The 12,687-nt window shown below is 37.8% G+C and overlaps 1 protein-coding gene across 1 annotated transcript; it reads right to left on the bottom strand.

Annotated features, from left to right (window-relative positions):
* Nucleotides 1-5,744: 5,744 nt before the first annotated feature.
* LOC143890990 (uncharacterized) lies at nt 5,745-7,898 on the bottom strand. The gene is made up of 4 exons (XM_077395651.1): nt 7,363-7,898; nt 7,029-7,273; nt 6,729-6,869; nt 5,745-6,145 (listed from the first exon to the last, which is right to left on the bottom strand). The coding sequence occupies exons 1-4, from the start codon at nt 7,896-7,898 to the stop codon at nt 5,745-5,747; spliced, it is 1,323 nt and encodes a 440-aa protein (XP_077251766.1).
* Between the last annotated feature and the right edge of the window lie 4,789 nt (nt 7,899-12,687).

The following is a 12,687-nucleotide window of genomic DNA, read 5'->3' on the forward strand; positions in this document are numbered from 1 at the left end:
GTAGACATGGATGTGGACGTGGCATGGCATGCACGTGTGTGATATTAAAATTTTTTACTCACATTTATTTTATTGTTTTCCATGGAAAAGAACTTCTTAGCGTGGATCATTTTAACGGATTTCTTGTTTATCGCGTGTTTAACATAAATGGACGTGTTTAGTGGACCGTTTGGAAACAATGGATTCTTGTTTAACGTAATGGGCTGAAAATGGGAAATATACACTTAGAAACTTAATTTTGAAGAAAAGACAAACAAAATGTGCTGAAAATTTCATTTTGAAGCTTGCTCTTTTTTTAAGGTTTCATTTTTAGAATATGTTTGGTCAACTTAGGAAATATATAGCTTTTCTTAAACGTACTTTTCATCATTTCTCGTCAAGCTCGCAGCATCACCGTGCAAGCAAGAAAGTATAGGCTTTTGCCTCCCGATTTCTAGACACAAGGACTCCTTCCCCTTTACGTGCCCACCAAGTGAAGTTTTAACATTGCCCAAGCCACCCCAACGGTATTACCGGGTACTATTGTAATTCGTTGTTCAACTATTTTTGGTCTACCGTGCCCCGTGGGTTTATATTGTCTCCCATTGCTCATTGTACTATAGATAGATAGACGTTCGTTCTCCTACTTTCTAGCTGGTTTTGATTTCTTTAATAAGGAAGGGTTTTTATATGGTGTAAGCTCTTATAGTCCCGTATTTTCTTCAAGGGAAACTCTATAGATCAGAGGGCTAAAATCATCCAGTGGAAATGATTTTTGGCGCAACACCTATTTACGTTGTGTTCCATCACATGAAGGGTTTAGATCATCCTATAGTGTGGTCCATACAATACATTTTGAAAAATACAGGACTGTAAGGGCTTACTGCATATAAAAACTCAATAATTATATTTGGGGTAGTTGCAAAAGAAGTCTTCTACTTTGCTATATTGGTTAAAAAAGCCTTGACAATTTGGAAATAGGGTGTGTCCCACCAACTCAATTCAAAATCATGCATTGGGTGGGGCCCACCATTTTGCCTCATGTATTGATGGGTAGGTCCCACTGTCTCCACCCAAGCCCATATGTAGGGTGGTGGTCACCATTTTACACCTCTTGTTTCGATGGGGTGGGCCCAAATTTTATTTTTTTTACACACTTGCATAGCATGGACCAAGAATGCTAATATATATATATATATATATATATATAGAAACTAGTTGCAATCGCGTGCAATGCACGGGGCGACCCAAAAAAGAAAGATTTATAACTAATATATATATATATATATATATATATATATATATATATATATATATATATATATATATATATATAAAGAGAGAGAGAGAGAGAGAGAGAGAGAGAGAGTTTGTAATCCTTGATTTTAGGCATTTTTTTTCATCCCATTTTAGGCTATTTAATCGAGAGAGATTGTAATCCTTGATTTTAGGCCTTTTTTCATTTCATTTTAGGCTATTTAATAGAGAGAGATTGGAATCCTTGATTTTAGAGTAGATTTGGATAGAGATAAGATATATGATAAGGATTGCAATATTTTAGGAAAATATATCGGATGAGGAAACGATTTGATTCGATTTAGTGCCATGAAAAATAGGCAATAAATCATGTTAGAGGGATATCGATGCATAGGAAAGTTAAAAAAAAAAAGCAAAAAAATATTTTTAATATTACCGTTTTAATTCCGGGTGCCACATCCCCTTAAAACGTTTTTAAATTACGTGTGATAGAGGAAAATGTGTGAAACAGTGTGCCACATCACCTTAATGCGTTCTTAAATGTGCGTTATACACAGAAATTCGGTGTATATAGATTGTAGACGTTTTTAATTAATTCTCTTCTTATACACAAAAATTCGGTGTAAAGATGAATGTGGGCGTGACACATGGCGCAGCCTGAGCTTCCCACATTCAGCTTTACTTATATACTAGTTCCGGACCCGTGCGATGCATGGGGCGGCATGAAATTTTATATCTTTTTCGAGTGCATTAAAACTTCACTAAAGAAAATGAGAACCGCCATAAGGGAGAGATTTTCATTAAGTAAACAATTACAAACGATTTTCATAAACTTCATTAAGTAAACAATTAAAAAAAACATAGTAATTAAATAAATTATTTTTAATATTAGAGTTGCTTAAAGCAAAGAGAAGAAGTAACCATTCTCTTGAAATAACATATTATGTTCCCAAATAAGAAGTATTCATTCTTATGACATGAATTCAATTCTGACATTGTTTCAACTTCGCTTTGAACCTAATCTTCCGAATCCCTGCAAGATTGATTGTTTTTTAATTAGTAAATATTTTTTTAATATAATAAATATTTTTATATAGATATAGTTGTAACCTTGTGAATAATTTTTTTTTTGTAGGAGTTTTATCCGGAGGAGTTTGAATGGAAATTTGCGCATCTCTTCTGTATTTGCTCCTTTCGTCGGTTTTTCATCTTCCGAAGTTCTTTTTTTTTGCAATAAATTTGTCTCCTGCATAAGAAATAATTTCAAATGAGCACGTCATGTTTTAATTATATATATATATATATATATATTATATAAATATATTTAAATATTATATATATATATATATATATATATCAAATAACATGTACATATTTTTTTGTAAAATTTAAATGTAAAACCTGTATTGTCTTCAATCCTGCGTATTTTTCAGCGTCAATTATTTTTGAAACCGTGAAATTCTGCTTGGATGTTTTGAAATTGAATGCGGTCACCTTTAATTGAAATAGATATGTTCTGCCTATTAACTTTTCAATTGCAGGCGGCAGAATTTCTTTTTCTTCATCCTGTAATGTAATTAAAGTTGGTTGTTTTATTCATTATAGCAAATAAGACATAATAAAAAATTGATTGTAAAAAAAAATTTCAATCTCCTTTAATGAGTTTTAGTGAGTTGGGTACCTGTTTCTCAAGAATGCTAATCTGTGCAACAGGTTGCTGAACAATATTTTCTGCTTCCCTATCAAAAATCACAAAAGTTGTTGATGCTGTGTGGTCTTCAACCTCTACTTGTAGTCTATACCTGCAAAGTTTTAAATTGAACATATTAAACTTAAAATTTATTTTTAACTTTAATAATAATATATATTTGGCCGGATTTACCTTTTTAGTGGGAAGTTAACTTTCTTATCGCAAGTAGGACACCAATAATATGAACTTAAAGGATTACACTTCATACGACAATCATTGCATGAGAGATAGTACCATCGATACTGCAAGTCAACTTTTATGATTGTTGCTTCGCAGAAAAAAGTAGAATCCTGTAATTTTCGATGTTAGTTTTCTTTTGATGGTCAATATATATATTTTCCAAGAAATGAAATTTTTAATAATATTTTTTCTAACCTTTTGCTCGCTTTGATTGATGAAATCTAAGACTTGTTTCACCGTTTTTTTGTTGTTTTCAACCAATTCTCTGTCAGCAGCTAATGATTTCCTTGGTAGATCTATTGATTGAAGAATCTCTTTTGCATCCGTAACACTAACCAACATGTAATTATTAATTTTATTTATAATTAATTTTTTTGCTATAATATTCAATATATACCTATTTTTGAACTCTAAAACTTCTAGAATTGCCAAGTTTACGTAAAACTTTGTAGCATTTGTTGAAGAGAGTGATATATTTTTCTACGTAAGGATGCAAGAATACCATTTATAATATATTTAAAACAGAACAATTTCATAATATTATTGCGATATAGGAATTAGAATGTAGTTACGTACCGAGATATTTCTTCACAGTAGTTGAAGTGATAATAAGAATTACAGGCTCAGAAATATGTAAGAAAGCATCTTTGTTTATCTCTTCTGTTAATTGTCCCCACAATGTTATTCGAATTTTTTTTTGCTGCAAAAATATATTTGTAAAATTATTCAAATACAAAATCTTAGAATTTTAGTATTAATTTTCTAAATGTATTATATTATCTTGATTTTTTACCTCTTGTCTTGAAGCTCAATTAATTTTGTATTCACCTTCTTTCCTTTAGCCTGTATCTCCTCAATTGCAGAAATTGCAGTGATTTGTCCAATTACATCTGCTGGTAGTATATTTAATATTTTTTTTAGCAAATGTTATAACAAAAAATAAGGTAGCATATAGTGAAGGAAATTTTTTTACCTGTGAGGTAGACGTTATTATTCACTCGTCCGTCTAGAATAGTAAAATGTATTATTTCGAATCTGTGCTGTCCAATCTCATCACTTTCATTCATTTTCTCTTTAACAAAGGTTGTTTCATGGAAGTTTATCATATATTTGTTTGAAACAACTCTGTATTCATTTTTGCTGTCAACTACAGTGAAATTCTTTATCACATACACATGTCCTTGAAGCAATGCTCTAAATTGATGAGTGAACTTATTTTTAATTGATGCTTGAATATGCTCCCCCTATGTAGACATAACTATAGATTTTTTTTTAAAAATGTTCAATATAGTAATTTTTTTCAAGAATAAACGGTTATAATATTAAATTTAAAATAAATAATGGGTGGCGAATACTTACTTCTTCATCAAGTAGAATTAAATCGAGGCTAATGAGGTAATTGTTTGACTTACTGTTAACAGCATCCCACATTCTTGTTAAACTAACATGTATTTGCCAATCTTGTTTGTCCTTGTGGAGTTCTCTTAGCAACTGGCGTCCCCCTGCCATCTTTAGAGATCGGAATCTGAAAGGAAAAAATTTAGTAGAAGATTTTGTGTAATTATTAGCTTTCCTTTTTAATAAATTCATTTTTTTATTGACGTACCTGTATTTAAGTTGTTAAAAACTTCTTTATATTCAATGCTTTTAGTATACCTATTTTCATCGCCATCATTTTTTCTATTAATATCTTCAGACCATTAGGAGATGTCACTCGGGAGACAGCAACATATAGTTGCCCATGAGTGAAAACAGGCTTTGGAAGATACAGGCCAACTTGTTTAATAGTTTGGCCCTTACCTTTGTTAATTGTCATTGCATAACAGACTCTGACTGGAAACTGTCTTCGCCTTAAAACGAAAGGCCACTTTGGTTCAGTAGCTGTTAATAAGACCCTGGGTATTAGAACATTTGTTCCAATATTTGTTCTTGTGATTATTCTTCCTTCGATAATCCAAGTGGCTAACTGAGTTACTATTAGCCGTGTGCCATTGCACAATCCTGAATTTTGATTGATATTTCTCAACAGCATTATAGGATTTCCAACTTTTAGATGAAGAACATGATTTGGTAATCCCGGAAACTTTAATGTATTCAAAAACTCTACCGGATAAATCATGTCTTGATCAGCGACATTTGACGAAGCTTTACATATTGAATCTGAGCTAAGATATGAATGTTCTTCCCCATCAATGAATTGGATCATGTATGAGTTTATTTCATCGACTGTATGATTTTTTGGAGTCAGTATTGCTCTTTCTTGAAGATAATGCGCATCTTTGTAACTATTGTGAAATGACGGATATGTGATGGATACTATTTCACTTATGGGGTTCTCTCCATCATGTATAAGTAGATAACTTGGGATTTTAATCCACGAAGGTTCGCCATCTTCTTCTCTTGATATTGATTCAATCTTGCCATCTCCTATATCTAAAACCCATTTGCTGAATTCTGTTATTGAATTAGATGTACTGCTGTCAGTTGAACTTGGATTCAATCTCATATTTTTTTTTTTAAATTGAAGACCTTCCAATGGTCCCATAAGTAGGAATTATTTATCGAAGCAAGAACAACTTCATGTCTTCCTCCTTTCGGAACTACGGGAAGAATCTGTCTGAAATCTCCACCAAGAAGTACAGTTTTTTCCTCTAAGTGGCTTCTCGCATGAATTACAATCATCAAACCTTAATATGTCTTTTAAAGTTTTGTCTACGGCCTTAAAAGCATGTCGGTGGTGCATCGGTGCTTCATCCCATATAATAAGTGATGTCTGTTTTATCAATTCTGCAAGTTGGGTACCTTGATGAATGCCGCACGTGGAGTTTTCTTCGAGAATGATAGGAATTTCGAATCTTGAATGAGCAGTCCGTCCTCCTTGTAAAATGAGAGCCGCTATTCCAGAGGATGCTATAGCCAAAACAATTTTGCCTTCTGAGCGCAATCTTGCAATTAAGGTTCTGTACACATATGTTTTACCTGTCCCTCCATGGCCATAAACAAAAAAAAATCCTCCTTTCTTTTCAGTTACTGATGTTATTACAGAAACAAATATATTTCTTTGGTCTGAGTTAAGTCCGATGTACAACTCGTTGTGCTCTATCCTTAATTGTTCCCTGTCGTACGATGTTTCTTCTCATATGAGTCGATTATTCAGTTGGCTGAGTAGTGCTACATCAGGCATTGGGAGTGGTTTATAATCTGCCAAAGACTTGCCATTTCTCATGAGGATGATTTCAATCTCAAACAAAGTGTAACTTTGTATTTGATATTCATCTAACTCTAGTTGTGTATGCCCAAATGCATGTCGTTGGCGGTACTGAATATCATCAGATAACAACTGCTAATTTCTTTCCCATAGCTCAAACGGATTAGCGATTTCACAAAAGAGTAGAAGAGTCACAAATAGTTCTCTTAGTTGTGCTGCAGTTGCCCATTGTGATGCCTCATTAATTGCATCATGCCACTCCTTGTCACCATCCAACAGTCCAAGGGAATAGCATACTGATTTAAATGTTGGATGTGTTACACCGTTTACTACAATAATTTTCCCCGATCATACAAGGTGCTTTGTTGTTTGCTGCTCCACATGGTCCATGCATCATAAATTCTGCAACTGCTACATATGTGGTATAATCACTTGTCTCATCTGGTATTTCTGCTGATATGTTCTTGTCAATTTCAGATGGTGTTGGGTACTTATCTGATTGATAAAGTCAAAGTAATATATGCGCGTGTGGCAGACCTCTTTTCTGGAACTCAATAGTGTACACAGCTGGAAGTTGAAAAAGTATCTAATATATTTTGTTATTTTCTAAAAAAATTTGTTTAAAAATATTGCCATAAACTTATAGATAAATACCTGCTATGACTCTTCCAAAATGTTGTAATTTTATAAGATCTCTCACTAATTGATCGAGCTTAATCTTGAAAACTTTGGATTCAATGTCCGGTCTATCATTTGGTTTTTGTCCAGGAATTTGATTAACAAACTTCTGAATTTCAGGCCACTTTGGATTTGCTGTGAATGTTATAAATAGATCAGGATTTCCCGCCCATCTACAAATAGCCATTACATCTTGATCTGTACCATATATCTCGGGCCTCCTGTAAATGATGATGGCAAAATAATTCTTCTTCTTACTGAAGCTGGAGTCGTGTCACCTCTCGTGACTACATCACATAAACCTTTATACAATTCTGCTCTTAATTGTGGTTGGTTATTGCGTATCCAGCGCAATCGTTCCTCTTCAATAGTTGTATAAGCATCGACTAAAAATTGTTGGAATAGAAGCCGACCACAAATAATTGTTTGGCTCTCATTCTCTCTTTGTTGAATTCTGTATGCATAATATTCTCTCATAGTCACACAATGTCTCTTCGTTTGCCTTCTTCCCTCGTTACATTTATATGGTATTCCTAGATGGTAGCCATCTTCTCCATAAGGAAACAGAATTGGGTACTCCATTGCCATAAAACTTGGATTCAAATCACTGATACACTGCAGGCCATCACTTATGTGCTCTACTATAACATCTCTTTCAACATTTGTCTTACTCAAGTCGCCAACAATTACTGCAGCTACTTCAGAAGTAGTTGGCATATTATACTGTCTTACATCTTTACCACGATTCCCAATAAGCCTTATATGAACATCATGTAAATCGGATTCCTTGAAACGGTCTCTTGCCATACGGAAAACCTTTGTAAGTTGATTGTAAGTATCGAACATATTTAACAATCATTCAACAATTGTAGTATCTAAGATGTCACACCTATTGTCCTTACTAATTGCTCTTATTCTATTGGAAACCTCTTTCTTTGTGTCATATATATAGAGCTGAGCAACTTTAGGTTTTTTCCCCGTCTCTAGTAACAACGATCCAATTAGATGATGGTTTTGTCAATTTATTCGAAACACATATAGACCCCTTCTATCGTTGATACGTTTATCAATGTTACCGCCCATCGATGTAAATGCAAATATAGAATTGTAACTTCTTATGTTGTCTCGAAATTTTGCAGCACGATTTTCTTTGTTATTATTCAAAAGCTCTGCCAGAAATTCAGGAGGCTGCTGCATAACAGGTAAGTCAACCTTTTCTTGGTTGCAATAAATTGAGAATTTTGGATTTGTTGTCCTGTTACATTTATGAACTCGTTCCTCGTACCACAGTATTGCCATACAGTGTGGACACACATAACCCGGACTTCCAAAGTTCCATGCCTCGTAGAATTTTCCTACGTCAATAAACATTCAAACTCTCTAAGTTATAGGGTTTTTTTATTTATTTTTAAAATAAATTCCTACCTAATCATACGTAGAACTCTTACTTTGGCCGACTTCATCAATAAAGTTTGTATTTTCATCCTCCATCAATATATCTCCATCTTCCCAGCAGGTCGCCGACCCTGAAGCAGTGCAGCTCCCAGTTGTAGAGAAAGCAGTCCCTGAAGAGCGTATGACAGAGGAAATTCGGATGGAAATCAGGCCACCGTCAGCCGAACAGGACTCCATAACCAGCACACCGACTTGGGAAGTGTATGTCGACGGATCTTCAAATAAAAACGGCTGTGGAGCCGGCCTCATCCTCACTGGGCCTAATGAGTTCACTGCGGATTACGCCCTGAGATTCGGATTCCATGCATCAAACAATGAGGCAGAATATGAAGCCCTCCTTGCCGGAATGAGCCTAGCAATTCAGACCGGCGCCCAAAAATTAAAAGCATACTGCGACTCGCAGCTGGTAGCAAACCAGATCCAAGGGGTCTACGAAGCCTGAGATGAGCGTATGATTAAATACCTCGCCAAGGTTCGCCAACTTTCCAGCCGGTTTGCAAGTTTCGAGGTCATCAGAGTACCAAGAACAGAAAATGCCAAAGCTGACGTGCTGTCAAAACTGGCTGCCTCTGGATATACTACTCTCGGAAGCATACACATGGAGTTTCTACAAAGGTCCAGCATCGACAGTAAAGCCATGGAAGTCATGCAGGTGGAAGATGAGCCGTGCTGGATGGATGAGATCATGGGTTATCTGCGCGATGCTAGACTCCCGGAGGATAAGAAGGAAGCTCGTAAGGTGATACAGAGAGCTGCCCGATTCTCCCTCAGTGGTGACAATCTATACAAAAGGTCATATACTCTCCCATATCTGAAGTGTCTGAGGCAGAGCGACGCCGCGTATGCACTACAGGAGACTCATGAAGGAATTTGCGGAGAACATCTGGGGGGCAAAGCTCTGGCGATAAAGGTGCTGCTCAGAGGACTGTATTGGCCTACTATCAGGCAGGATGCCCTGGATCTGGTTAAAAGGTGTGAGAGGTGTCAGAAGTTCTCTCCTACCATCCACCAGCCCGCCGTAGCAATGGCTCCAATTATTAGTCCGCTCCCCTTCACAGTATGGGGGATGGACATCCTGGGCCCTTTCCCACCGGCTTCTGGAAAGCGCATGTTCGTGGTAGTGGCGATCGACTATTTCACTAAGTGGGTGGAGGCAGAACCTCTAGCCCAGATCACTGAGCAGAATGTGCAGAACTTCTTCTGGAAGGCAGTAGTCTGTAGATTTGGGATTCCCCGTGTCTTAATCACAGACAACGGCAAATAGTTCGACTGCCGGAACTTTTGAAAGTTCTGCTCGGACCTAAAGATTGAACAGAGATTCACTTCGGTTGCTTACCCCCAGACCAATGGGTAAACGGAAGTAACTAATAGAATCCTGCTTCAGGGGATAAAGAAGAGGCTGGATGAAAAAGCTGGCCGATGGGCAGATGAGCTCTATCACGTTCTGTGGGCTTACCGCACTACTCCTCGCACGACGACTGGTGAATTGCCGTTCAACCTCTCCTTTGGTACTGAGGCTGTGATACCAGTCGATATAGGCGCTCCGTCTCCCAGAATCACCAGCTTCAACGAGCAGCTTAACGGCGACGGGCTCCGTGCCAATCTCGACTTACTAGAAGAAATCCAGGAAGAATCTCGAATCTGGGTCGCCGCTTATAAGCAGAGGGTATCAAATTATCAAAACTCCAAGATTCGCCCCAGAGAATTCAGGACAGGAGATTTGGTCCTGCGAAAGGCAGCCGTCTCCCAACCGACGAAAGTCGGGAAACTCTCCCCGACTTGGGAAGGGCCATATCGAGTGAAAGAAGTTATCCGGCCAGGAAGCTACAAGCTAGAGACACTGGAGGAGCACTTATTACCTCATGCATGGAACTCCAAAAATCTCAGGAATGATTATCAATAGCCAAAACTATCCGGCGTAAAAAGGTGACTTTGTAAATTTGTAAATTTGTTGTTATAAATAAATAATCTTTTTTGCAGACTTTGTTTCACTCTTACTCTCTGGAAACCCAGTTCACAAAACTTGGGTACTCACTGGAAACCCAGTTCACAAAACTTGGGTACTCACTGGAAACCCAGTTCCTAAACTTGGGTACTTGCTGGAAGTCCAGCTCGTCACAATTCGGCTATCAACAGCCTCAGTCCCAGGTTATCAAAATTTAAAAGACAATTCGAGCAAATCACTCAGTAGAGAAATATCAGAGACGAAGAAGGACAAATGTGATTTCATTGATCAGAATATGTGGGGCCTCGAGGGCCATTACAAAATTCATTTTAAAGAGGCTGCTAAGAGCTGTAGGGTCTCAAGGACCATTGCAAAATGAGGTCAAAATGAAAACAGAAAAATACTAAGCGTTTGGAAGAGAGGTGATGTCAGCAGGAGCATCAGCAGGAGCATCAGTAGGAGCATCTGGCTCCTCATCAGTAATCTTTGGCCTGGCAGGGAGAGTCATATTCTGCATCACTAAGTTTGGATTGCAGGCTTGGAGCTCCTGGAGGCAGTCGTAGTATCCGAGACTATAAGCCTCACTCGATAGGCTGAAGAGCTCGGCCTCTTTTTCTTCTACAGCTGCCTTCACTGCGACGTTCTGCCTCTCCTTGGCTCTTTCTCTCTGGGCGCTCATAGCCTCGGCAGCCTTATCCAGCTTTTTCTTCTCTGAGGCCAGATCCTCCATCAACAACTTCTTCTCCTCCTGTACTCGCCCGATGCTCGTTTGAAGCTCCTGGACCTCAGTTGCCAACTTTCCGTTCACCTCTTCAGATGCGGTGATGGCTTCGGAGAACTTCTTACTCTTCTCCTTGAGATCATTGTAGTATAGTGAGATCTGCAGAAAGGAACAAGCATCAGCGATGTATAGACAAAAGGAAAAATGGACAGAAAGTTAGCAAACTACATCTTTTCCTTACCTGGTAAAGCGAAGTCAACACAGCCTCCTCTCCTGTAGCTGGCGGCTCGCGAAGGACCTGTTGCTTGTTCTTCCGCAGCAGACACTTGCTCATGATCTCCCCTGCTACTCGGCTCTCGCCTAGGGCAGTGTCATCCTTCAGAACGGCCCAATTGGGTCGAAAGACGTTCTCACTAAGTCCCGTAGGAGGACGGGCTCCAGAACCGGTTCCAGTAGAAGCACCACCGGACTTAGAAGAGCCACCACCCTGGGCAAAGGGGCCTATTAGCTTCACCGTAGTCTTGGCCCTCTGAGATGGGGGTGGAGGAGTGCCCTGTGATGGGGCCGGACTCGCCAATACAGTCGCCTTTCTCTTCTAGCGCTCCTGTTGTGCCTGTGCAGCACCCTCCTGTGCCCGTGGCTGGGCTCCCTGTCTTATCTTCTCAACGGTCGATTGTTTCTTCATTTCTGCAAGACAAGCGAGCAGTCAGAAGCAAGCATATAAAAATAAACAAATTCTAAAGACAGGTCTAGCTACATACGTTCTGGAGTCGCGGCACTTTCGGATTAGGGATAGGGTGGATTAGGGTTAGGGTTCGGGTTGAGTCTCTTCGGGTTGGGGCTCGGGTCGGGTTAGGATCCGAATAGCTGGAGATTTGAATGGCTCGTGACTAAGATATAGATGGATGTGGATCCGTTAAAAGATCTCCGCTTTCAATGTACTGGAGTTTTGGATTTTTTAGGGTTCGAGCTGATTCACTTTTTTTGTTTTTGAAGGTTATGTAGATCTTCTAATTCTTCTTCTCAGCCCTAATTTGTACTTCCTTTTCTTTTTTCTTTTTCTTTGGTCTGCAGGCATTAGGCATTTGGGTTTCTCTGCAATTATTTGAAGATAGCTTGTTTTGGAAGATCTCTGGTTTAATTAGATTTTATTGTTTTAGGTTTTTTAAAGGATTGATGGAAATGCCATACATTTTAGAATCTATTTTTTGCTTATTCCTAGGTCTCTATCTGTTGGATATATCTGCATTCATTCTGTATATCTTGAAATAGAGTTTTCCCTGAAATCATTGTTCAATCATTTAGGTGTTCATTGTAATATGTCCTTTGCGTGGAATTTTTAAAGGATTTATTTGCATTCATGTTTAGTTTCTGATGGTGATCTTTTCATCTTGCAAGGTTGATTGGAGATATTGCCGTATTTATTTTGGTTGATCTTTTTTTTTTTTTCCTAATTTTTCTTTGATGGATCTCTTATCCAGACAGTCACGAGGCAGATACTCACAAAGCTTTTT

This window comes from Tasmannia lanceolata, unplaced genomic scaffold (genome assembly GCF_043159265.1).
Source record: "Tasmannia lanceolata isolate RefF3 unplaced genomic scaffold, GAP_Taslan_0.1 ptg000013l, whole genome shotgun sequence".
NCBI lineage: Eukaryota > Viridiplantae > Streptophyta > Magnoliopsida > Canellales > Winteraceae > Tasmannia > Tasmannia lanceolata.